The following is a 25,769-nucleotide window of genomic DNA, read 5'->3' as shown; positions in this document are numbered from 1 at the left end:
TGAATATTCAGAGTTTTAACTGTTAATCAGAGTGCCTATTGAACAGAAAGAATCAATTGTACCTCTTTCAAAAATTTAAAGTAAATTGCGCTGTGGTGATTTAGGGCTGTTTCTCTCTTCCTTTTTTTTTTTACTTAAGTCCATTGCTGACATGAAACGATGGTCAACGTATCATGTAACCGATCATGATGTTTCGCAGTATTGTACACAAAAATAGCAATAATCAAAAAATCGTTTGTATTGTAGCCAAACGCATGAAAAAATGTACCTAAAAAATTTGACCAATTTCCTTTTGATCCAAAATAGTTCCAGGAGAGTCGGAAAATTTCTTGAACCAGATAAAAATCTTTTATGACTGACATGGAATGAACGAAAAAGGAGGAGTCACTTGTTCTTTCCCCACGCTTGGAGGTGATAAGCCACTTGAGTTCTTTGGCAAAAATATTTAAGTGAGTTAGAAACATCCCGAACCTAGGTTAAAAATAGTATAATTTATCAATGGATAACACAGTTTCACTGCTCTTGTTTATTGAAATAAATGTATCAGAAAGAATTTCAATTTTCAATTTAACCTGATTTGCTTTGCAATTTCCTTTCTTTTTATGCATCTGATGAGGGGAAATCATTTTTTCCTGAGGGTCAATGGCGTACTATAAAATTACTTACCTCAACATTCTAGCCAACAGGAAAAACTGTAATTCTGTTTTGCTTCATAGCTCTGAGGATTAACTGACATTTTTCCCTTTAATCTTGAATTCCATCGGTAACGTATCTCAAATTCTTAGTCTTCACCATACGCAGTTGCCAAGAACTTGCTCTTGGGGAGCAATGATGTACTTCGCAACTACTGCAAAGCTTGACATTTTATACAACAGTAAAAATCATATTTTCTTTCGTTTTATAGCTCCGAAGATTAGGTAGCTAAAATATCACCATTTAAAAACGGGATCCATGTTAATACATGGTGGATACTGAAAGGTGACTTTAACCGATATGATACTAATGCAAGCTATTGGGATACAGATGCGAATGTGTGTTGAGTTGTAATCGTAATCCTTGATCTTCTTTTCAATCTAATTCCGCCATGTCGAGCCATGTTGTGTAGATAACAAAGATCGTCCCTAAAAATTTGTAGCTATCAAGTTAAGAATCTTGCCTTTCATTTCCATAAAAGAATGGTTTTCGTCCCAAAAAAACGTCAGTTACCCCGCCAACATTTAAAAATAAAAAATTCCTCTACCGCAATTTCATCTAGGATCTTAGGGTCATCATAACTTGAATAGACAGTTGTGTCTCTCCAGCCCATCGTATTGAAGTTCTGCATCAGAAGGAAAATATTTCATTTCAATATTCATAGTTATTCATGCAACTGATAAAACGAAATTTATCACATTTAGGCATCAGATGTGATAGACAATGATACTCTAAAATATCTATAAATATCATCATTTAACCTTATTTCGTGGCTCCTAAGCCGGACTACATGAAAAATAAGTCCTAATAATTTCAGATTCCGGTATATGAAAGATTATTGCCATTTTCACCATTAAATAATAAATCCCATAACTGAAGTTGAAACCAACCACAAATTCTGCCTGAACGCTCTACGAAATTTTCACGAACTCGCACGTCCTCAAACAAAGGTCGGCTTTAAAAAAATTTGTTATTTTCCCGTTAAATATATCATATATCTTGCCGAAAAAACATAAGTTTCCCTTGCTTGCGTTTAAGAGTGAAAACTTTACGGTAAAATCCGAAGGTATATTTTGTGCAATTTTCAGTGTGTTTGAAAACTTTCTGAACATGACTTTCCAAGGATTCGCTGAAACAGTAATCAATTTAACGGGATACTCATGACGGTGATTCTCGGAAAAATTACTACAATTAGTATTGTCCCTGGCGATAACCACGACTTGACGAGGCATTGATGTATAGAACATGTGCGAACGCAGCTCTGTCAGCTACTTATGATTCAGCAGAAGGTTGAGTCCAATAAGTATTGACAAAACCACTGATACATACGTTAAAAATTTTGTAATTTCAGAATATATGTACTATATGTACTTTGAAAGTTCTGCATGATGTTCTATAGTTTCTTTTAATGCAGCATGCTTGGGGATAATTTTTTCAGGAGGCACACTATTCTGTGACAGAAAACTTAACTAAAAATAATAATAAAAACAACTAATATCTAACTGAAACCTGTAAAAGAACTTCTTTTCTCGCTTATAACTTTCCACAGCTAACGACAGAATTTCTGGTGTTTTACTATTTATTTTCATGTAGTCCTCTATGAATGAGGGTCAGGGCTTGGCGCCCATTGTGCCCGAAATAACTTTAAGCGTGTCTGAGAAGATCTCCTCTTTCAGATTGCAGTCAGATGTGCTGCGATTTCATTACAACTATTTTACTATTTATCCTTCAAGCTTTACAAGTTTTCAGGAGAGCCTATCGTTGGACCTGAAATAACTGTTTGTGGTAGGGACGGTAAGATACGAGAAGAGTTGACCGTTTTCTCTCCACGCGCAAAACTGATAGGCCACTTGCGTTCGTTGAGTGAAATGCTAAATAAGGATCAAGTGTAAGATGGTGCTAATCTGTTAAACTGATAAACAAAACAGAGGCATTGAATATCACATTTGTGGCCTCGGAGCACGTTCTGGATTTCCCTGAGTGTAAAAATTTATAAAATATAATGATTTCTGATACAATGCTGCGGCAAGTTATAGATTTGAACAAGATTAGATATGTACCATCAGCCCATGAATGGTCTCACGGAACTGTCCAAGTCTCTATCCAAATATATTTCAAGAAGTATGTATGCAAATGAATTTATGCAGGAAACTGACCTATGAAATACAGCGCTCTTGAGAACTGAACTCCGTCGCAAATCTATTCACTAGAGTATTTATAAAACACTCACGAATTGGATAGCGATTGTATATCGAGTAATGCACGCACGAGAGAAGGGTAAGAGTTGATGAGAGTTGCTTGATGCGAAGCTGAGAGTAAACTGAGCTTCTTGAGAGCTCTCCAAACTTCCCAAGTGCATTAATAACTCGATATAAGTACAGTTAAAGCATGAACCAATTATTTTAGAACAAAGCATGTGAACAATAGTTATACTCGGAAAAAAAACTGTGTCGGGTTAAGCAAGTAATCATGTTCTACTCAAAAACTATGAAAAGGCAAAAACGACCAAGAAATATTTCGAGACCAAATATGTATTCAAGGAACTGGAATTTTTTCTTGTCTGGAGCGAAAAATGAATGAAATTTTGTATGCGAGACTACGTAGTAGATTCAGCATGCTTGAATCGTCGTTTACTCGAATTCACGACCAGAAAATTGCATAGGTTTGTGTTGAAGATCTTTAAAATTCTGAAATTATACGGTTTTGAAATTAAAATGTTGTACTTTGACAATAATTTTGAAATCCAGCAGCTGAAAATGATATTAACTGTTCGAAAAACTACGCAACGTATTCAGTTAAGCTAGTGATCCCTTTTACTGGACCCTTTTGAGCCTTGTCGACCACGCTCGTCAAGTTTTGTTGAAACATCCGGCACCCCATTAGATAAGTTTGAGCCTTTTAACAACTGTCCATTTTTTTCACTTTAAAAACTTCGAAGAAAAGGAAAGGGGAGATGCCTCAACATTTATGACGATAATTTTGAAAAAACAAATTTGAAAACAATCACACGATTGTAGTGAGCCAATGCAGCGAGCATGTCCACCCTTACACAATTACGACGATACTCAGTCTCGCAGATTTCTTCATCTGCATTTCACCATCTACATTTCCTTTTTTTAAAGAAAAAAAAAACCCTTGTAATATATTCCTGACTACTTGGCACTAAGTACATTTAAGAGCGTTCTCGTCCCCATGCATTTGGCAATGTGATTTGGACTGAGGTATTCTTTTCTAATACAATATTGGTGCAAACTGCTGACGTGTGCTTGTCTAATACTTTGATGGTGACCCATAAAATATTAGGCATGTTATTTTGATTATTCTAATTCCGTCCTTATCACAATAATGAAACGCTTTGGAGACACAAAATGATCCGACAGACACAAATGCTTCAATGGACACAGATGATCTGACAGACACAAATGATCTAACAGACAAACATGATTCAATAAACACAAATGCTTCAATGGACACAAATGATCCAACAGACACGAAAGCTTCGATAGACACAAATGACTTAACATACTCAAATGATCTCATAGACATAACTAATCCAACAGACACCAAAGCTTCAAATGACGCATTCGCTTCAATAGACACAAACGATCCAATAGACACAAATTATTCAGAGACACAAATGACGCCACGGGCAGAAATGATCCAAGAGACATGAATGATTCAACTAGAAAAAATAATCCAAATGATAGAAATGAAATGATAGATAACCCAGTTGCCCCAAAAAGCCGTCTGCCTTCAGCAACATGGACCTCTTGATTTGATTCGTGGAAGTTTTCAATACCCTTTGAAAATAACGAATTCGTAACTAAAACATGAATTATGAATTCCGATTTCTTCATCGTCAATTAAAAGTCTCCGTTAAATCGGATTCGAAATTTAGAAAAAGCTGTCTATTTAGATGATACGTTGCTATGTTTAAGAAAGGAAATCTAGCATCAATATCTATTGTTGATCGCCAGTTGTTATTTTCTGTCGGTGATTCTGGGCTCTCTGAAAACGCTTACAACATACTAGAAAATCGGGGGAAAACATTTCAGAAAACGGAATGTTAATCAGTGTAATGCTTGTGCCGGAAAACTAGTGTCATATATCAAGTTTTTACCTCATTAGCCGCTTCAGGAAAAAAACTAATCAAACACCGAGGTAACCCACGCTGGATAACCAATGCAAAACTGTTAGGAAAAGAAATTGTAGAAATGAGTTTTTCTATCGAAATTTCTATCGAAACACGTCATCGATAACGTGTGTAAGATGAGGAGGAAAAGTTCAATAAATGTCGCTTGCGGAAATAATTTTATGCAAATGATTTTAAAAGTTGTAGCCACCGTAACCGTATGAGTTAGATAGTGATTTGATTGACAGATGAAAACTGATGAGAAGAGCTTAGGAAGGATTAGAGGCTACGGAAAATTGCCAACATCTTCTTCTCTTATCTTTTCCTTTTATTTAAGGCACAAAGTTGCCAAACTAGAAACTTCCTGTTACGACCCCGTCGTAGATTCTCGATGTAGTTAGCTGCCTTAGTTTTATTTTAAGGATTAACAGAATTTCTAACCCCTGGAACGGCCTGAGACAATAGGATTTGTCTACTTTTTGTTTTCTCTGGGTATATTTAGCAGACAAATTCGCACGGACTTTTATTAGTTCCTGAACAGAGTACGAAGGAGGCGGGCGGTTAGGGTAAATAAGTAAGTGAAGTAAGTGAACTCAGCAGTATGTAGGGTCCTAGTACTTTTAGGAAAAACTTTCCCATTGTGCTTTTTCCATAGAGTTTCTTAATGTTCTTTCCTATCTTTATCATAAAATCGGTTTTATCTTTTTGCAGCCTTTATGAATAACACTGCAAACAACACCCGACGAATCAAAGTGAGGGACAATCGACAAGGAATGGGTATGTAACATTGTTCGATATGGAAGTCACAGTTTTGAACAACTTACTTGATTATATCCTATGCTTCTTTTTTTCCAAATATGGGATTTTTCGTTTTGAAGCTATTGAATACGAAGAGGCTGAAGTTTCCACCTTCTTTTAACCGATGGGGTTTGTATGCGACTCCTATTATAGCAAACGCTAACAACTCTTCGAAAACCCAGTCAATGTACTCGATCACAGAGAAAAGTAGTCGAACTCCAAACGCTTTGAAATCTTTCAGTCGTGGTATGATAAATGAAGTAAAGTCAGTTATCTGAAACAGTTGATCATTCACGCACGTGGTAGCCTATAACTTTCTTTTGCAACGAGCCCTGAACAATTTCACTTAAAAAACTCGATCACCTTGTTCAATAGTTGACTGAATTGAATCTCTTGGATTATGCAGATGCAGTTTTGAGTTCGTTTCTACCTTGGGAATGCCAAAATTGACAACTATCGTTCTTTTTTAAAAATTGCGAGCGGGTTAAAATAGCGTAGGGGAGCTCTTGCAAGCTTCTTGTTTGTAGGTGTTTCAATTTCTTGCCCAACTATTGTTTGGACAATCATGTGTTGGAATGAAATGACTGATAGGATAATTTAAATATAGCATATGCTTTATGGGATTAAAAGATAGCACTCGTCTTTTAAAAGAACGCAAAAGAAGGAATTTCGTGATATCATAAGTTGGATAACTTATAATAATAATAATCCCCTGTAAGAACGGGTTTTTAAGATTTGAAATCTGGTTTTTTGACTTCATGCTTTGTCGCAAAATCCGAGATCCGGATATCAAAAACTAAATCCTGATTTCCCAATCAAAAGGACCCCATGATTTCTTTTCGTTTGTTGTCAGAAATTCATTCGGAAATGTATCTGTATAACATATCGTAGATGAAGTGACCTCATAACGCTCGATGACTTCTTCTCTTCAGGTTCTGCTCTACTGTCTCTTGCACTTTTTGTGACTTTTCAAATTCTACCAACAATGCGTGCATTGCCAATAGATTGCCGAAAGAACACTGCAGTTTGCCTGGAGGAAATAATGAAGGAACTCACCCAAGTTCGATTTGAGGTTAACATTCTCGCAGAGAACAGAACATCGTTGAGATGTGAGTAAGATATCCTTCGTTTACTCGTATTTATCATTCCATCTTCTCTCAATCGTAACTTATATTACGAGAGACTAATTCTGCAGAATGGTGAATCCAACTTATGTTTCAAAGGAGTAACTTTGAAATTCTAAAACAGTTTATACAGTTTTGTCTTCGTAGTTCTTATCCTTTGCAATACTCTTTTAAAAAGAAATGTAGCTGAACATGGAAAGGAAAAAAAGAAAAGGATAACACTTTGAAATGTTTGCAGTAACTTCCTCTGACAGGAGCAACAAACATTCTATTAGAATAAGAAACAGTATATTGTTCGGTTTGGAGCGGATTCGGGAGGGAGGAACCGAGGAATGAAGGTGTTCGTTCCAGAATGTGTACGACAGTTTTGTCTCTCTGTGTTTGAAAAACGTGAATAATATATATATGTATATTTTTTTTTGTTTGTTTTTTTGTTTTTTTTGTTTTTTACATCCGTTTTATTTTTGTCCTTTATCGTAGTTTTTATCCTCATTAATTTGCTTTATACCTAATCAAAATTAAGGAGAATTGGAGGCTAAGGTTAATAAGTACGTGTCAACTATTTTACGATCATATTGTAGATGAGAAATCGCCTAATTTTTCTCTTTCCTTTTTGTCTGAGATCCATGATTATGACACTATAAGTACATAGTTGCAGCACCTGAACACTTGCACCTTCAGAATAAATATAAGGAGATTCTGTGCAACAGTTATCGAATGCTACTATTGAAATGATATTCCTATATCAGTGCGAGAGAAGCCCACTAGAAAACATTTTTTAAAGAGCAGTTTTTATGTATTACTTTTCTTAGTATTTATTAACGTCTTCCTTTCATTATGTAATATTGATATATTTGTTGTTGAAAGTATGATTCCTATTCTCTCTCATATATCAATGGCTTTTGTTCTATTGCATGAAAAAAAAATGTTATTTGGCGTAAAGGGCATCTAATTAGCTTGCTTTATTATGCCTATCTCCAATTTTCTCTATTTTGTTGTAATTAATCAAAGGTTCTGATTGTTGAAGTGAAGGGAAGAATGATAAAAAAAATAATACAGATTATAATGAGTCAATCAAGTAGCACTTCTTTCGCTTATAATCAGTGTTCGTCTACAAAGTACGTTAATAAACTTTTGTGTTCATACCATTTAATTTGACACGACAAATAAGATAAAAGATCTACGAAAAGTGTAGGTTCCGTCTTTTTCTTTCCAAGATATAGATTTTTTATACATTTTTCGTCAGGTGCAAATCTATACCCACCCTCGTTTTAGACATTCTCGCGCCATCGGACACGTTTATTTTATCTTCAATAGCTAAGAACTGCGCTGAGCTGTACAAATCTGGTCAAAGGGTCAGCGGTGTTTACACAATCGACCCGGATGGTTCGGGCGCCTTTAATGTATACTGTGACCATACTACAACCGGTGGGGGATGGACGGTGATCCAGAAGAGAATGGATGGCTCTGTCGATTTTAACCGCAGTTGGGATGATTACAAGCATGGCTTCGGTAACTTGGTTGGTGAATTTTGGCTCGGACTGGACAAGATAAACCGCCTGATACGAAACAAGACAAAGAACAAGCTTCGAGTAGATCTAGGAGTAAAAACTGGCAAGACTGTTCACTCTGAGTATGGCTGGTTTGGGATTGGGATCGAGACAGCTAAGTACTGGCTAGACCTTGGCAAAATCATAGGTAAGTAGACCGTTTTTTTAGCATTCATCGCTCGATCTTAATACGTTACTTCTCTCTCATCAAAATCTCGATCTAAAACTCCACGTAGTCGAATAATGGTATTATTAAGTAGCAGGGTAGCCCTGAGGTAGATCCGCATGTTCTGATTGGTTCTTACTCGGTCGAGAGTTTGGTCTGAGTGCCACATAAGAAACTTCTTACTAACCATATTTTATTTGTTTGTTTATTTTTTATTTGTTTATTTGTTTATTTTAACGGAAAACAACCATTTTTAAATTGCAAAGGCACTATACGAACCCTTGAATTATGCGAAATTTTTTTTTGTTCTGTTTTGAAACAGATGCCACTGTTTCCAATGATTCACTCGGTCCTCATAAAGGTTTCGTTTTTGGTACCTGGGATAAGGTTCCTGCTGGTTGTGCTCAACAAATAGGAGGAGGCTGGTGGTATGACAGCAGTATTACCCAATGTGCTGTTTCTTCAAATCTTAATGGTATTTATCCACGTTGTGGAAAAGAAACCTTGGCCGCTATCCACTGGGGATACTTAGAGAGAAGTGCCAAGAGAAGCGCTCCAACATCAACTGAAATGAAAATAAGACCAGTGGAATTCATGCGCGTGGCTTGAATTCTACTTACATGAAATTTGCATCTACTGTTTGCAAAAATCAAGAAGTGGTTTGTGTGACAATAAAACACCGATTACTTTTTTCAATCTCTTTCCCTCAAGATTTTTAGAGTGCAAATTAGATTAATGACAGCATCATAGACTCGAAGACACTGTTGTTGTAAAGAAGATATATCGTAATCAGTTGGTATCAGAAATGTTTTATTATTTGCAGACTTTATAGGATTTGTTTAGAATAATACGATTAAAATATCACCAAACATAATTTTGGGAAAAACATATTTTCGTAACACCGAAATTAATTCAGGAGAATTCTGTATACTGTGGAACACTATATGCCATAAGATAGAGTTTATATATGTTTTGTTATTAATACTATAGTTTTTATATTTTCTAACGATTCTTTAGCTTTGCTATTTCAGTGCTATCAAGGATTAGATCACAAAAGGTACCTTTAAAATGTGACTTTATAATTTGTAAAGAAATAAAGACTGCATTACAATATTTCTACCTCTACTTAAAACTCTTATTGATTGAGTTGCCATGGGAATCCACTTGTCGAAGACCTCCTATGCTCGAGGAAAACTAAGCCTATAATGGTTTCCAATTTGACATTTGCAGTGAGGATCTTTTGCTTGATCTGACAAATACGTTATGGTATCGAAGTCCACTTCCGGGCCTTGTGTAACCGCTTACTTGCGTAAAAGTATTAGTTTAACATGTTTCAAATGTCTATGCAACATACTGAGCGCAATAACTCCTGCTCTTTACTTTCGTGTAAACAGAATGACAAAAACAATTATGTTCCAAAGTAGGAAATGTTATCATCAGTCTCATGGAATTCTTCGCCGATATACTTAAAATTTCAAGGATTGAAAAGTTGAGTAACGGACAAGGGACATACGTTCTCAGTTTAGCCTTAACTATTTGCACACTGTTCAGACAGCTAATTAATGAAATATTCTTCAATTTATTTCTTAAAGTCATATTGCCGTTTTCATTCATATCGAAAATTTACTTGGACTTGAGTGATACAGTCCAGTTTCTTTGGATGTCTGTGGTACGCTTTGTTGTTGTTGTTGTTGTTGTCTTGTTTCGGGTCAGGCGGTTTATCTTGTCCAGTCCGAGTCAAAATTCACCGACCAAGTTACCGAAGCCATGTTTGTAGTCTTCCTGAGTGCGGTTAAAATTGTCAGAGCCATCCATTCTCTCCTGGATCACTGTCCGTCCCCCACCGGCTGTAGTTTGGTCACAATACACATTAAAGGCACCTAAACCATCTGGGTCGATCGGGTAAACACCGCTGACCCTTCGACCGGATTTGTACAGCTCAGCCCTGTTGAAGATAAAACAAAGGTGTTCGATGGTGTGGGAATGTCTCGAACGAGGGATAGGTATGGATTTGCACCTGACGGAAATGGAAAGAAGAAGACGGAACCTACTTTATTATAGAACTTTTATCTTATTTATCGTATCAAATTAAATGGTATGAACACAAAAGTTCATTAACGTACTTTGTAGCATACATTGATTATTCAGCGAAAGGAGTGCTACATGATTGACTCGCTATGATCTGTATTCTTAATATAAAGATTTGACCAAGCCTAAAATCGGAGCTCTTATTAGTTTATTTTCCAGCCCTACCTAGTACACTGAATAAAAACTGTAATAAAACTATCTACTGGCAAGTCTCAGTAATAAAACTATCTATGTCTTTGTATTATACTTCAACCCAACCATTTCCTCATCATATAAACACTATTACAAAATAATTAGTCAGGGAAATGGAAAACTTGTGGCATATACGCCATGTTTGAAATGCCATGACCATAGTAAGCTAACGGGATTGAGGAGGATGTATGTGGGAATAGGCCCTCTTGTCTTTATCAATAATTTGCTAATCACTCCTGTTGGTAATGTTTTGATGAGGTTGGGCTATCAAGGCAAAGGAACTGAGGATTTTAGTAGGCAGTGGATTTTTTTCAAATCTGGAAACTGTCATCATGAAAGCCTTACTTGTTCCCGGTAACTCATTCTTATTCTGATAAACTAGTTTTGAGAAGGATACAATATTTTATAACAAAAACTCGATGCATAGGTTGCGCAAAAACCTTTAATTTGACTATACTTTTATAGCCAATACCAGTCTCTTCAAATGGTAAAATGTTAGGAGGTTCAGAGCTAAAATAATATGCCATACATCTGCAAGATTTGATGTAATTATTTTAATTGAATGAATATTAACTGATACTAAGAGATCTAATAACATTTAAAAAAATAGTAAAAATTTGGTTGAAAAATTAGAATTCAGCACAAGCTGGATAAACGAGGTTCGTAGAAAAAGAAATGTGTACTAATGAAAAAGCTAAGCAAACTTTTTTTACAACACCTACCTGTACCTATATAGCATTTAGTAAAGTCTTTTGAAGAAGTCATAATCCCAGTTTTATATGTCGAAAACACATGCATCATTATTTCCTCTATTTCAACAATCACAACCTTTGAATAATTACAACAAAATAAAATAAAAATTGGAGATGGGCATAATAAAGCAAACTTATTAGATGCCCTTTACGCCCAGTAACATTTTTTCATGCAATAAAACGAAAGCAATTCATATCTACGAGAGGAATGGAAATCACACTTTTAACAACATATCAATATTACATGGTCAAAGGAAGACATTGATAAATAATGAGTGAAATAATACACAAAAACTGCACTTTTAAAAGTTTTCTAGTGGGCTTCTCCCGCATTGTTATAGGAATATCATTTCAATAGTAGCATCCTATAACTGTTGGACAGAATCTCCTTATATTTATCCTGAAGGTGCAAGTGTTCAGGTACTGCAAATATGTGCTTCTAGTTTTATAATCATGGATCTCAGACACAAAAGACAGCAAAATTTGGCGATTTTTTATGTAAAATATGATCATAAAATAGTTGACACATACTTCTTAATTTTAGCATCCAACTTTCGTCAATTTTGATTACGTATAAAGCAAATAAATGAGGATAAAAACGACAATAAACGGAAGTAACTGAACGCACGCACACAAAAAAAAAATGTTATTCGCATTTGTCAAACACACAGAAACAAAACTGTCGTACACATTCTGGAACGAACTCCTTCATTCCTCAGTTCCTCCCTTTAAAATCGGCTCCTAACCGGAGAAGAAGTCAAAGTGCAGTGTGCAGACATCTCAACTACGATATGTTATACTGTCACATTTCAGAGTGAATTTCTGACAACAGACACAAGGAAATTATTGGGTGCTATCGACTGGGAAACCTGGATTTAGCTTTTGATATCCGAATTTAGGATTTTGCGACAACACATAAAATCAAAAACCAGATTTCCAAGCTCAGAAATCCGTTATTATTATTATTATTACTTATCCAACTTCACAAATCGTGAATTTCCTTCTTTTAAAAGATGAGTGCCATATTTTAATCCCCTAAAGCATTTATTATTTTAAATTTACCTATCGGTCATTTCATTCAAATATATAATTTTCCAAACAATAGTTGGTCCAGTTATCGAAACACCTACAAACAAGAAGCTTAGAAGAGCTTTCCCTATGCTATTTTAATCTCCTCACATTTTATTTCGACTCGTGTGGACCGTTCAACCAAAAGAGGTGCCCATGTGTACGAATAATGAACAGAAAGAGACAGCTGTTCACGACTACATCTTCGTAAATCCTTTGTTTGAAAATTGAAAAAAAAAACCAAAAAGAAAATCTATGAGATCCATTCCATCGAATAAATCGGGTATCAAAGATGATCCATAATTAAACGTAACTGCACTGTGTTAATAAAAAACGATCAGTTTCTAAAAGAGGCCTGGCATTTTCCCGTATTTCTTATCAGTTTTCTTTAACCTATCTATTAAGGTGTAATATTGAAAAAATTAAAAACATGTTCCGTTCTTATGCCGCCTGGAAGAAAGTGTTTGTTAATAACGGTACTAGGACCGTGTGGAGTCCAATTCCGTCCCTAACCATACCAATGATTGACAAAATCGGACGACCGCGAAGGGAGAGTCCGATTTGTTAATCACGAGTATTATTACAGATAGAATAAGGCGACACGAGGTCCTGTTATACCTTTCCAAAAAGAAAAAAAAATAGTTAACTCGACGAAATAGGAGACAACAACGCGCGCCCATTACGCGCTCTGTCTAATTATACAGGCATGACTTGGTAACCGTCCCTTTAACTGTCCGATTACGAAGTCCAATTATAAGCATGACGCATACACTGACCTATCAGTGCTTAAATCGGGCTGGTGAGAACCAGTCACGTTCAAGAATTTTGTTATACTTTTGATTAATAGCGGTAATAGGACCGCGTGGAGTCCAATTCGGTCTGTAATCAGTAATCACTCGTATAATTACAAAATTATATAAAAACAAATACACGTAGAACAAATATCTCCAGTGGCGACAATGCCTTTTGTTAAAAATTCTGCCATTTTGGAAATGCCATAATTTTTCTTTGGATAAATGGTCGTTGATATGGTTATTGTGATCATTTCTGTGATTGGTGGATTAGCAGAGTAGACTTAGTATGATTGGTTACGTCAATTGTCCGATTAAAGGTGTCCGATTACAGCCAACTGTCCGATTATACTGTCCGATTGCACTGTCCGATTACAACTGCACAGAATGATCAGTGAAAAATGAAGCTGCATATGCATAAAAAATAAATAAATAAAAAAAAAAGGCGATAGAGTTATGTTCCTCATGGTCCAGTCGAGGAACGCACCAAATTCATCAAATACGCCACTTTAAAATTCGTTCGATGCATTTTTCAAGCATTCCGTCGTGAGTGTCCATCAGTTAAACATCTTACGCCCGCTTAGAGACATGTGCCAACATCAGGCTCTGTGAGCCTCCAGCAGAAAATACGGTAGTACCCCTTACGTTTAAAACAACCAAAGGCCCCTATAGATTATGTTAGCATAACTTTTGGCATAATTTGGAGAAACGAGCATAATTTTTGCGCTTATGAAAATAGCACTGCCAACATAGCATAGCACGAACTTCTAATGAAAGATCTTACATTGAAAGGTTAGGAGTTTGGACTCTTCTTCAAAAATTCCTTCTGATGTTTCAATGAATGATGACATCGCAAAATCGCAAATAAAAGATGGTGAATAAACGTTACGCTCATAAGTTTAAAGTCGGATCTTCTTTGTTGAAAATAACACTGCCAACATAGCATAGCATGAACTTCCACCGAAAGATCTTACATCGAAAGGTTAGGAGTTTGGACTCTCCTGCAAAAATTCCTCGTGATGTTTCAATGAATAATGAAATCCCAAAATAGAAGATAGTGAATAAACATTATGCCCATAAGTTTAAAGTCGGATCTTCGGCTGAGATGAATTTTCAAAAATTTGGTACAAAGCTACCTAGTTATTAAGAGTTGTATCACAATTAATGGATATTAACCAGAAATGAAACCAGTCCTACAAACTTGCTTTTACACGTAAATATTTTAACGCTAAAGGTAGTCTAGAAAAAACTTATAACTAACTAATTTCCCATCTGGGCATAGGAAGCAACTATCTGCTGAGATCTAAGGCCTTTTAGTTGAACGTTGAATTACCAAGTTAGTGCTGTTTTGAAAGTAAAATGTAGTAGCAAACTAAACATTTTAAATTTTCAATCATTTCAAATCAGCTCTTTCAATTCATCGATGATGTTAATCCAAGTGAAAAGTTCCCTTAGTTAAGCATTCAGTTCAATTATCACCATTTTAGAGGATTTCTAGCTGAATAAACATTTCTTTGAAGTAATAATGTATTTTAAATTTAAGAACAGTCTTCAGGTCAATTTTTAAACGAGATTGTTACACTCTCTTTGGGTCTTGAAATTAGTCAGCCCGTTCACTATTAAATCAAGATCTGAAAATAATTCCTCCTTGCTAATATCTTACTTGTCAGTCTAGATTGATTTGGATGGAAATATTGTAATATCAATACAAATTTCTTCTATTTCATCAGTTATTGTACTTCTCTTCATTTGCCTTCCTTGGCAATGCATTGAAAATTAAAGAGAACTGTTATGTAGATAGAAAAACCCTTATTCAAAGTTTAGGTTCTCCATCAAAGCGTTCAATTTATTTTTGTTTTACCGTTTTGTTTTAATAACATTAAAAAGAATAGGAATGCCTTGGTACAGATTATATATGTCTCCTATTTCATTTGTAATTGCTTTCATAATTACAATACTTCACTTTCTATTTAGGTTTTACAGTTTCACTGATATTTCTCTTATCTAAAGCAGCTCTTTGTAACGCTATTTCATTCAAAAGTTGAATGCATGGTTATTTCGGCAATCGCATCATATCACTGAGTGCATATGTAAGTCTATTCTCTTCTTTCCCTATTTACTCTGTCAAGCTCGAACTACACACAGTCCTTTTTAATCACACAGAAGGCTTCCGTGGACGACATTTGAAGACCGATTGTAAATTAAGCGAGATGGCTGATTTCTTCCTCGAGCCGTGACATGTTCCAGAGTGTGTCCATGACAGCGAGTCGAATGCCTCATTTTCCAGCAGTAAATAACGGGGTTCAAATATGAATTAACAAGTGTTGGAATCAGAGAGGAAATTTAAAACTTTTCTAAAGCGATAATCGAGCCAGGGTTTCTAAGAAAAGCTACACATATAGAAGAAAGGAGAAAGCGAAAAAAGGGATATATTTAGAATATACCAAGTGCAGATTTGGCAAGGGTGGCAAAGTATTCTACATCGCTAGACTGAAATTTATCTTAAACTTGCATAGATTGCATCTAACTGTTGTGCCGTCGAACAGTCAAATATATCCTGATGTAAACCACAAATGTGAACCCAATGGCTACTCCCATGACTCCCACATAATTATCGAAAAAAACAAATGCTCAATAACCAACACGCTTTCCAATCACAAGCTCCTGGTCTCTGAGAGGAAGATGAATACCTAATAATACTAATAATACGAAATAGGAGAATTCCCTTGTTCTCTCGCCACGCTTGGAGGTAATAATTATAAGCCACTTGAGTTATTTGGCCAAAAAAATGTTATCGAGGTAGAAACTAGGTAAAAATAGTTTTACTCGCGAAATAACTTGAACTTCTTGTTGCATAACTTGGGCGGAGCCATTGAATATCATGTTTGTGGCCTTAATGCGCGCGTTATACATCTAAAGTGATCTAATAAAGAATATTCAAGGTCGCTCATTTAGTAAACTCAAGAATAAACATATTTCCTGGAATCCTTCGCATCTCTTAACTTTGATACTCTGAAGAAGCTCGAAAGAAAATCTATGAAAATTTGGCTAAACATATCTGACTGCTGGCCATTTAATCAATTCAAGACCTAACTCGGTTCCGAGCGTGTGGCCACAGCGTAGTGTTGAATGATTACTGCAATGTGACTGGAATTGAGGTATCATTTCTCGTAAGATATTGCTGTGAACTGCAGGCTTTCATCCTTCGTTAGTGACCTACTGGGTCATCAACATGTCTGATATTCTTGAAGAATATTAGGCCCGTTATTCTAATTATTCTATTTCTGTTCTCATCTTTTGAATACAGATAAGATCAGAGAACACAATATATTACTAGCGATTTGCTGTTTCTTTAAAAAGATCATTAATATAACACAGAGAATGATTACGGCTTCAATCAAAATGAAGCAAATGAAGTGATTGTTATAATTAGACGTTGTAATAAACACTCGTAATGGACTTCACAAAACGAATTCTGATATTCATCATGGACTAAGATAGAAATTTCGCTTACGTTTGCAATGATTTCAACATTTGTAGTCACCATAACTGTACAAGGTAGATAATGATTTGATTGATGGATGATATAATTGATTGAAGAAGGTTAGAAGAAGGCAACTACTTTGGTTGAGATAATTGGTACGTGCGATCTGCATTCAAGAGTGCCTGGTCACTAATCGTAATGCTTTATCTTCTTTTCAATCTAATTCCGCCTTAGCGAGCCATCTTAAATTTAGATAACAACGTCATCCCTAAAAATGTTTTGCTATCAAGTTAAGAATCTCGTCTTCTATTTCCACGGAAAAGTGGTGTCTGCTCCGACGTTTAGGAATAAAAAATTCCCCTAGAGCAATTTCATCCAGGATCTTAGGGTGATTATAGATTGAATGGACAATTGTGTCTCTCCTGCCCATTGTATTAAGTTACTGTGCATGTATCAGAAGTAAAGTATTTCCATTTCAATACTCGTGGTTGTTCATGCAATTGATAAAATTAAAGTTATCACTCATGGGCCTCTAGTGCGGTGAATAATGGTTCTTTAAAATACCCATAAATATCATCATTAAGCCTAATTTCGTGGCTCTTAAGCCAGACTACATGAAACTAAGTCTTTATAATTTGTCGTTTCGGATTCCAGTATATGAAAGATCAGCGCCATTTTCACCATTGAAGCATAAATCCCATTATTGAAGTCGAAAACAATCACAAATTCTCTCTGAACGCTGTACGCAGTTTTCACGAACTCTCACCTCGTCGAACAAAGGTCGGACTAAAAAAGTTGTTGATATCCGTTTAAGTTTCCCATGTTTGCGTTTAACAGTGGAAACTTTACGGTGAATCTTAAAGTAAATTTGTATATTTTTAACTGCGTTTAGAAATTTTCTGGACATGACTAACCAAGGATTTCGCTGAAACGCTAATTAATTTAACGGATCACTCTTGAGGGTCATTGTCGAAAAAATAATGCAGTTAATGTTGCTGGCGAAAACGAACTCCCATAACTTCGAAAAGCATTGATGTATAGAACACGTGCGCACACAACTCTGTCAGCTACTTATAACTCGGCAGAAGGTTGAGTCCAATCAGTCTTGACAATCAGTCGCATCCTAAAAAAATTTTCGTCGAAAATTGAGTCAGTGCTTAGATCCAAAGCTTACTTTTTCAAATATGGGATATTTTTTAATATCTATGTCATTTAAACCTAATTTCTAACCCATGCAACTCTTAATCTTGCAAACAGCTAAAACTTTCGAAAAGTCCACTCTGTGTTATCAATCGTAAGAAACAGAGGTGGACCTCTAAACGTTTTGGAATGTCTTTCGATGGTGGCTTTGAATAAAGAATAGTAAGATCGTCTGACACAGTCGAACTTTTGTGCTCGTGGTGGCCTATAAGGTCTTGTAATTTTCATTTCCGAGCTCAGCGCAATTCTATTTTCCAGTTCCATCGTTCAATCGTTTTATTGAAAACATCTTCTTGGAGTCTGTAATTTCAGTTTAAATTTCGTCTAGCTTTGGAACGGCTATTCAATGTCTAATGAATGAAAATATTTTATGTTTTAATTCAAGTGTGGGAAGATAAAACAGAAGTGTCGCATTGTAATAAGTTCTTGAAAATGACAGCCCTATACAACAAGTATCATGCGAATCATTCGCATATGATATTTGGCTGATTCGTCGAATTTCGTTCGGCATAAGATTTAAGTCCTTCCCATTCCTTTATTCCTTTAAAGTTTACTTGCGTTCATGGTGCTTCTGAATACATGCTGATGGCTAGGGTCCTGAAATCGCTGCTCTTTTTTTCGTACGAGAATGGCAAAGCATGATGTTTGTTTGGTACAGTTAGATTTGAGGATTCTCTTACAGAATTTCGCTAAAGAAACAGGCTTTAGGTGCCTTCTTCTTCTTTCATTCAATATTGCTCTCTGCCGCCTTTTCTCGTCTGTCCGAAAAAGTCATGCACTCATTTTGTTCCTCAAAGTTTTGGCGGCGATGTTTTCTCTAAAAATTTGAATGTTAATCTGGCTAAAAAGATAAAGTCGAAACGTAAAACCGCCACGTTGATAAATTCCTTTGTATATCGTGATATTTTCATGTGAAGCGTATGAATGATACATTCCCTGAGCCCAGGGAGACATAAGAAATTCCGCTTTTTCATCAAGGTAAAAATTCAGTCGATGCAGATCTCCGGTAGAATTGGGGACGGATTTCTGCCCTTCAGTTAGGCCAAGCAAGTGTTCTGAATTATCAAAGTTTCTTCACATTGATCGTTCAGTCAAGTAGCCCACAATCAATCGCCAAACGGAGTGAAAATTGACCGCCCCTACCGAAAACTTATCGCCAAAGTAATGTAAAAGGACAAATCTATCTTCACCGAACCCCGAATTAAAAGATTGACAATTTCACAGGCTCAATTTGGCTTTATCAGTATTGGTACTTCGTAGCAATGACTCTCAATTAAAGTCAGTCCACGTGGAATCAGTTGGCAGTTTGATTCAGAAGTTTTGTTAAAGAATAGAAAACGCATAAGAAGCTACGGGAATCTGATCGCTTCTGGATAAGATTGAAGTTTTAAACGTCGAAGGAAATAATCGTCTCGGTAAGTTGGTAACTCGTAATTCGTACGCTCAGAGCGTGAAATTAAGTTCAGGTTTTTATAAACGAAGGCTGTCTTCGATCACCACTTCCTTCACTCGGTTCCACAAAACAAAACACGTGATCACTTATACTGTGAGAACGTTTTAGGTTGTCGATGAGCTGGAACTCAAAGACAATGCAATGTTCCTCTCTGAAGTATTATCCCTTCATCTTTTCTTGGATTCGAAATTTTATGTAGATATTGAAATATCGCTGTATATTGCCTAGTGATGTTTTTTTTGTTTTGTTTTGTTTTGTTTTGTTTTGGCGATTGGGTGCAGAATTGACTTCTGGTCATTGGAATTTGAGAAATTTTAGTACAACAAATTTCATGGGCTCATTAAACAATATCTGATTAAACAGTTATTCCATTTGCGCTTGATGGATGTGATATGGTAAATAGGCACAGTGCGTTAGTTGAATACCTTTAATATTCAAAGGTTGTGATTGTTGAAATGACAAAAAAAAATAATACAGATTATATTGAATCAACCAAGTAGCACTCCTTTCGCTAATAATCAGTGTACGTCTTCAGAGCACGTCAATAAAATTTTGTGTTCGTACCATTTAATTTGATAGGATAAGTAATATAAAAGATCTGTGAAAATGTAGGTTCCACCCTCTTCTTTCCAAGATATAATTTTTTTGCGCATTTTTCGTTAGATGCAAATCGATACCCATCCTCGTTTTAGACATTCTCACACCATCGAACACCCTTATTTTATCTTCAATAGCTAAGAACTGCGCTGAGCTGTACAAATCTGGTCGAAGGGTCAACAATGTTTACACAATCGACCCAGACGGTTCAGGCGCCTTTAATGTATATTGTGACCAAGCTACAGCCGGTGGGGGATAGACAGTGATCCAGAAGAGAATGGATGGCTTTATCGATTTTAACCGCACCTGGGATGACCCCAAACATGGTTTCAGTAACTCGGTCGGTGAATTTTGAATTGGACTGGACAAGATAAACTACTTGAAGCCATAAAGACATTATACGGACCCTTGAATTATGCCCACTTCTTTTGTTCTGTTTTGCAACATATGCCACCGTTTCCTCTGATACCCACGGTCCTCTCAGAGATCTCATTTTTGGTGCCTGGGATGAGGTTCCTGCTGATTGTGCTCAAAATAGAGGAGGAGGCTGGTGGTATGACAATAGAAACGCTTAATGTACTGTTCATTCAAATCTCAATGGTATTTATCCACGTTGCGGAACACTGGAAAGACTTAGATTCTACCAGTGCCGAGAGAAGCGCTCCGACATGAACTAAAATGAAAATTAGACCAGTGGAATTTATGCGCGTGGCTTGAAGTCAACATATATGATATGTGCATCTGCTTAATCAATGCTGTTTTAGAAAAATGAAGACGTAATTTTGCGACAAGAAAACACCGATTAGTTTTTTCAATCTCTTTAATTTAAGATGTTCGGATTTTTAGAATAAGCAAATAAGTTTAATGACGGCATCATAGACTCGAAGACCTTTTTGTTGTAAAGAAAATATAATGTAGCCAGTTTGTATCAGAAATGTTTAATTATTTGTAGACTTAATAAGATCTGTTTACGATAACACAAATAAAATTTTACCAAACATGATTTCAGGAAGAGAATTTCAGCATTACCCCAAAGTTAATTCAGAAGAATTCCAATGGAACGCTACATGCCATAAGATAGAGTTTATATATGTTTTGTTCTAAATACTTTGGCTTTAGTCTTTTCTTATGATTTTTTAAGCTTTGCTATTTCATTGCTATCAAAGATTAAATCACAAAAGGTACCTTTAAAATGGGAGTTTATAATTTGTGAAAAAATAAAGACTGCCTTACATTATTTCTACATCTATATAAAACACTTATCGATTGAGTTGCCATGGGAATCCACTTGTCGCAGACCTTCTCCTATGCTCGAGGATTTCTAGGCCCACAATGGTTTTTAATTTGAAATTCACAGTGAAGATCTTTTACTTGATCTGACGAACACGTAAAGTATCGAAGTGTACTTCCGGGCATGGTGTAACCGCTCATTTGGGTGAAAGTATTAGTTACCATGTTTTAAAATTATTTGCAGCATATTGAGCCGGATAACTCTTACTGAATACTTTCGTGTGGATAGAGTGATAAAAACAATTATGTCCCAAAGTAAGAAATGTTCTTATGGAATTCTTTGTCGATTTACTTAAAAATTTCAAGGGTTGAAAATTTGATTAACAGACAAGAGAACATACCTTCTCACTTTACCATTCATTTTCTGCACACCTTTCAAAAGAACGATGAGACAGCTAATTAATGAAAGCGAAAAATGAAAGTCCACTTTTTTTCAATGTTCGTGGTAGACAGAGGCTGGTAGAAAGCACAGTCAATTTTGTGTTTGGAGGCTTTGGTGTGCCCGCTGAAACATACATGTTAAAACTTTTGTTATTTTCGGAATACATATACTTTAAAAGCTTAGTAAAATTTTCTAAAGTTTCTTTTAATGCAGCGTGCTCAGGACTATCAAGCCAGAAGACACTATTCTTTGACAGTAAACTTAAAAAAAAATTATTTAAAAAAAAAGCAAATCTATATATAACTGATGTTAAACAGTTAATAGGACTTTTTTTCGCAATTCTAACTTTCTTCAGCTCGCGACAGAATTTCTGGTATTTTGTAAATAATTTTCACTAAGCCCCCCGCGAATGAAGGTCAGGGTTTCAGTCGGTCTTATCAGCGCCCATTGTGCCCGAAATAACTTTTAGCTTGTCTGAAAAGATCTCCTCTTTCAGATTGTGGTCAAATGCGTTGAGATTTCTTTAAAACTAATTTACCATTTATACCTCAAGCTTTACAAGTTTGCAGGAGAGTGTGACTATTAGTTGGAACTAATATTAGTGTTTGAGGCAAAGGAAGTAAAATACGAGAAAACTTGGCCGCTTTCTATCCACACGTAAACTGATAAGCCACTTGCGTTTGTGAAATGAATTCCTAAATAAAGTTTACGTGTCAGGAATGTGATGAAACAGGAGAGGATATTGCTAATCTGCTAATTGTGGCCTAAGCGCACGCTCTGGATTTCCCTGTGTATCAACATTTATGAAATATATGATTTTTGAATAATGTATTCCTTCTGATGCAAAGCTGCGGCAAGTTAGAAATTTGAACAAGATAAGATATCTACTACTGACCCATATATGATCTAGTGGAACTGTCCCGGTCTCTATCCAAAAATATTTCAGAAGTATGTATACAAATGCAATTTATGCAGGAAACTGACCTATGAGGTTCGACGCTCTCGAGACTGGAACTCTGTTCCAAATCTACAAGTCAATAACCTTTTAGAGCTCTCTGCCTACGAAAACATTATTGTTGACTCAAGAAATATTTAACATCTTATTCACATAATTTTAATTCTGACCTTGTCTTATCGAGAAAATTGAATGCAAATGACACCGAGATTAGAGTACTGTTGTTCCTAAAATATTCTAGAAATTGCTGTGTCGCGTTTTTGGTTAAATGAACTGATGCTAGGACACAGAGAATGAAAACGTTTTCAATCAAAATGAGACCAAATGGAGGTATCGCATTGCCCAGTACGTGTAATAAACAGTGGACAAATTTTGACAAAACTATGTCAAAGGAAAGAGTGTATTAGTACCGATATGTGAAGGAAAAATTGGAGCCACATTTGAGCTGAAAACTTTTAAAATTCTGAAATTGTACGGTTTTAAAATTAAATATTGTATTTTTTTTACTTAAATTTTCATATCACTATCACTGGACTCAAGAAAGTTAGTTCGTTTTTTCTATCATTTAAAGTAATAAAGACAAAAAAGGAAACTCTTGAGCTAAATATAATCGGTGGACAAATATCGACGTAGTCAAGGATCATTGCGTGATAAATGCCTGTGATTTGCCTGACGTGACGTAAAGTAGCCAATCGAATCGCGCGAAAATTAATGTGTGGGTTATAATCTTTTATATACTGGAGAGTTAAATATCCACCATTTCACCGAAACTGAGGTAAATAGTTGTCTTATTATATACTTCAGGGATACCAAAAGGTCAATTTTTTTTAACAAACCGAAAATGGTTGGAAATAAACTCTTGACGCGCGATTTTGTCTCATCGGCTGCTCTGAGTTGAAAAGTACTTGCTATTCACTTCCGGCTTAACCAGTCAACGCGCACGAAAAGCATTATTCACTTGTGAGGTACATATTAACTGTAAATATTGCTGTGTAAATAAATTCCTGTTGATGCAGTAAATTGTTGTAATGGGCAAGAGAGCAATAACTGTCTATTCAATTAATGTTGACACCGGGGGCACGGTTAACATACATGGCGCTAAATATATTTCTAAATTTAATTCTCCATTCTTAAAAGTGAGCAAGGAACGAACGGTTTTATTTATTTTTTTTTTTTTTGAGCAGACATTTAACTTCCGTGCCGCTGAAAGACTGCACTCTTAGTTGGATAACAAAATATATTTAGGACCGTCCTTCATTTGTTTGAAGACGCGTGGGATCGTTAGATCTAGGTAGAGTGCAGGACAGAATTTGTGATAGGCTTCGTTGATGAGATGTGTGATTAAATGATGAAAAAGTGTTTAATCTTCGATATGCCGGAATCTGACATAATATATAATTAAGGCCTTGATTCACGTAGTCTTAAAAGTCACAAACAAAGCTACATGAAGATAATTTCAATTGTTAAATATCTTAGAGTAGTCTTGGATAATACGTCACTGGCCCACAAATGATTGATTCTCTTTTGTCAGTTGCACGAGTAATCATGACATTGCAAAGAAAATACAATCCTTCAAAGAAATCTCATTTGTTTACATTCAATTTTGAATTACAAATTCTTTCTTAAGGAATATAAGCATTAGCGAGCGATTTTTCTAATGGTTTGCATATGACAACTGGAAATCTTGTAAGACCAGTTGCTCTTCCTACTTTACCTGATATTAAGGGAGTTAGCAAAGTAAAATTTAATTGGAGTTAAGTTCAAGCCACTAATTGAATCATTATGCAACTTATGTTGCCTAATGAAATAGAATTTACTGAAAGTAATTTGATGAAGCTGTCAAATTAGAAACAGAGCAGGCGGTCTATTTCAGTAACTCGCGTTAAAAACAAAGTGAATAATCATGCGTCTCCAGATATCTGAAGCTTCTCTTCCTAAAATTATCCACCAGCCAACCTTTCGAGGAGAATTTCATTTCTTTCAAGTTTAGAAATACAAAGTGTTATACCATATTTGATTACAGTATACATCTAAGTTCCGTTATGACTACAAATTGATTTGTTTGCGTGCTTATTCCTCTCAAATTGCTCGTACGAATTTACTACTATAATTTTATCTGGCGACGTGAAAACACGGCCACCAATTATTTCACCGATTCAATTAGCTCGCACACTTATGAAAAAACACCCATTGATTCACAACTCCAGCGCCAGTAAGCGAATGCCATAAGCCCTATCAGGATCCCACGTTTTGATTCTAAAGAGATGTCCTTTGTTGAGTCGTTTCTAAAGAAACCTTACTCCTCGTCATTTAGTAATCAGCTCTGTAAATGTGTTTAGTATTCATTATTTAATGACGCGAGCCGAGATCTGGAAAGTTCAAAGAGGCTACAAATGAAATATTCAATAACTCTGCAAAATGCCACCAATGCATCATGAAAATTCTATGGTTAGAAAAATGTTGCCTAAGCGGCAGAAGGAACACCTCACTTCGACTGACAAACCCAACTATTTCATCAAACAACGTGTAATAATTATTATCGAGTTGCGACTCCTATCGAAAATACTACAGTTATCCTTGAAAGAAATTACTTTAAGCCACTACAGACTTAGTTTACCACTGGCACAAACTCACTGTCTTCAAATCTACTCGAAATGCTTAGTCTTCGAAGTATATCACAGTAGATTTCTCACTAGAACGTTCCAGACAGTCGGTCTTTGCCGACAACAGCTACTTACTACTCTTAGATGGCTGAGTCCTTATATACTTGAAAAAAGCATTCTGAACATTTCATTACAAGCCCATAACACAGCTACTCTGGCAGAAGTACATATTGATTACATAACCTTGTAGGAAGTTTTATAACGTTCCTTGGTATGTTATCAGGAGTTCGCGTATGTACATCACCGTGATTAAGGTTGCCAGAAATTTCAAGAGAATACAATTTACATTTACAATCCAATTATATACAGTCTACAAATGTTATATCAAACACCCAGATGTAATAACCTACTCGTATTCGATTGGCGCGGTTGTTGGATGCAGTGTTATCCA

General features: G+C 35.8%; 2 protein-coding genes and 1 long non-coding RNA gene across 3 annotated transcripts in view; 2 read left to right on the top strand and 1 right to left on the bottom strand.

Moving 5' to 3' along the window:
* The first annotated feature begins 6,456 nt into the window (after positions 1–6,456).
* LOC149037315 (angiopoietin-related protein 7-like) lies at positions 6,457–11,427 on the top strand. The gene is made up of 3 exons (XM_089187603.1): positions 6,457–6,732; positions 8,065–8,445; positions 8,786–11,427. The coding sequence occupies exons 1-3, from the start codon at positions 6,609–6,611 to the stop codon at positions 9,070–9,072; spliced, it is 792 nt and encodes a 263-aa protein (XP_089043729.1). The 5' UTR covers positions 6,457–6,608; the 3' UTR covers positions 9,073–11,427.
* The window catches only part of LOC149037313 (fibroleukin-like), a 17,496-nt gene continuing 1,749 nt past the window's right edge, over positions 10,023–25,769 (bottom strand). Inside the window, exon 2 of the mRNA XM_089187608.1 lies at positions 10,023–10,408. Coding sequence (XP_089043734.1) covers positions 10,201–10,408 — 208 coding nt within the window. The 3' untranslated portion in view covers positions 10,023–10,200. The remainder of the gene's footprint in view (positions 10,409–25,769) is intronic.
* LOC149037314 (uncharacterized) overlaps positions 25,538–25,769 on the top strand; it is a 1,369-nt gene continuing 1,137 nt past the window's right edge. Inside the window, exon 1 of the long non-coding RNA XR_016181147.1 lies at positions 25,538–25,769. This exon is cut by the window's right edge and continues 298 nt beyond it. This is a non-coding gene — a long non-coding RNA (uncharacterized LOC149037314).

The sequence above is a fragment of the Pocillopora damicornis genome, chromosome 11 (genome assembly GCF_964200805.1).
Source record: "Pocillopora damicornis chromosome 11, jaPocDami1.2, whole genome shotgun sequence".
In the NCBI taxonomy this organism is placed as follows: Eukaryota; Metazoa; Cnidaria; class Anthozoa; order Scleractinia; family Pocilloporidae; genus Pocillopora; species Pocillopora damicornis.
The sequence above is the reverse complement of the archived record's forward strand: the minus strand, read 5'-3'. Positions and strand labels throughout refer to the sequence as shown.

Coding starts and splice junctions, on each gene's coding strand:
- LOC149037315 (XM_089187603.1), top strand. CDS start 6,609: ATGCGTGCATTGCCAATAGATTGCCGAAAGAACACTGCAGTTTGCCTG. Junction 6,733..8,064: donor GAACAGAACATCGTTGAGAT/GTGAGTAAGATA, acceptor TATCTTCAATAG/CTAAGAACTGCGCTGAGCTG. Junction 8,446..8,785: donor AGACCTTGGCAAAATCATAG/GTAAGTAGACCG, acceptor GTTTTGAAACAG/ATGCCACTGTTTCCAATGAT.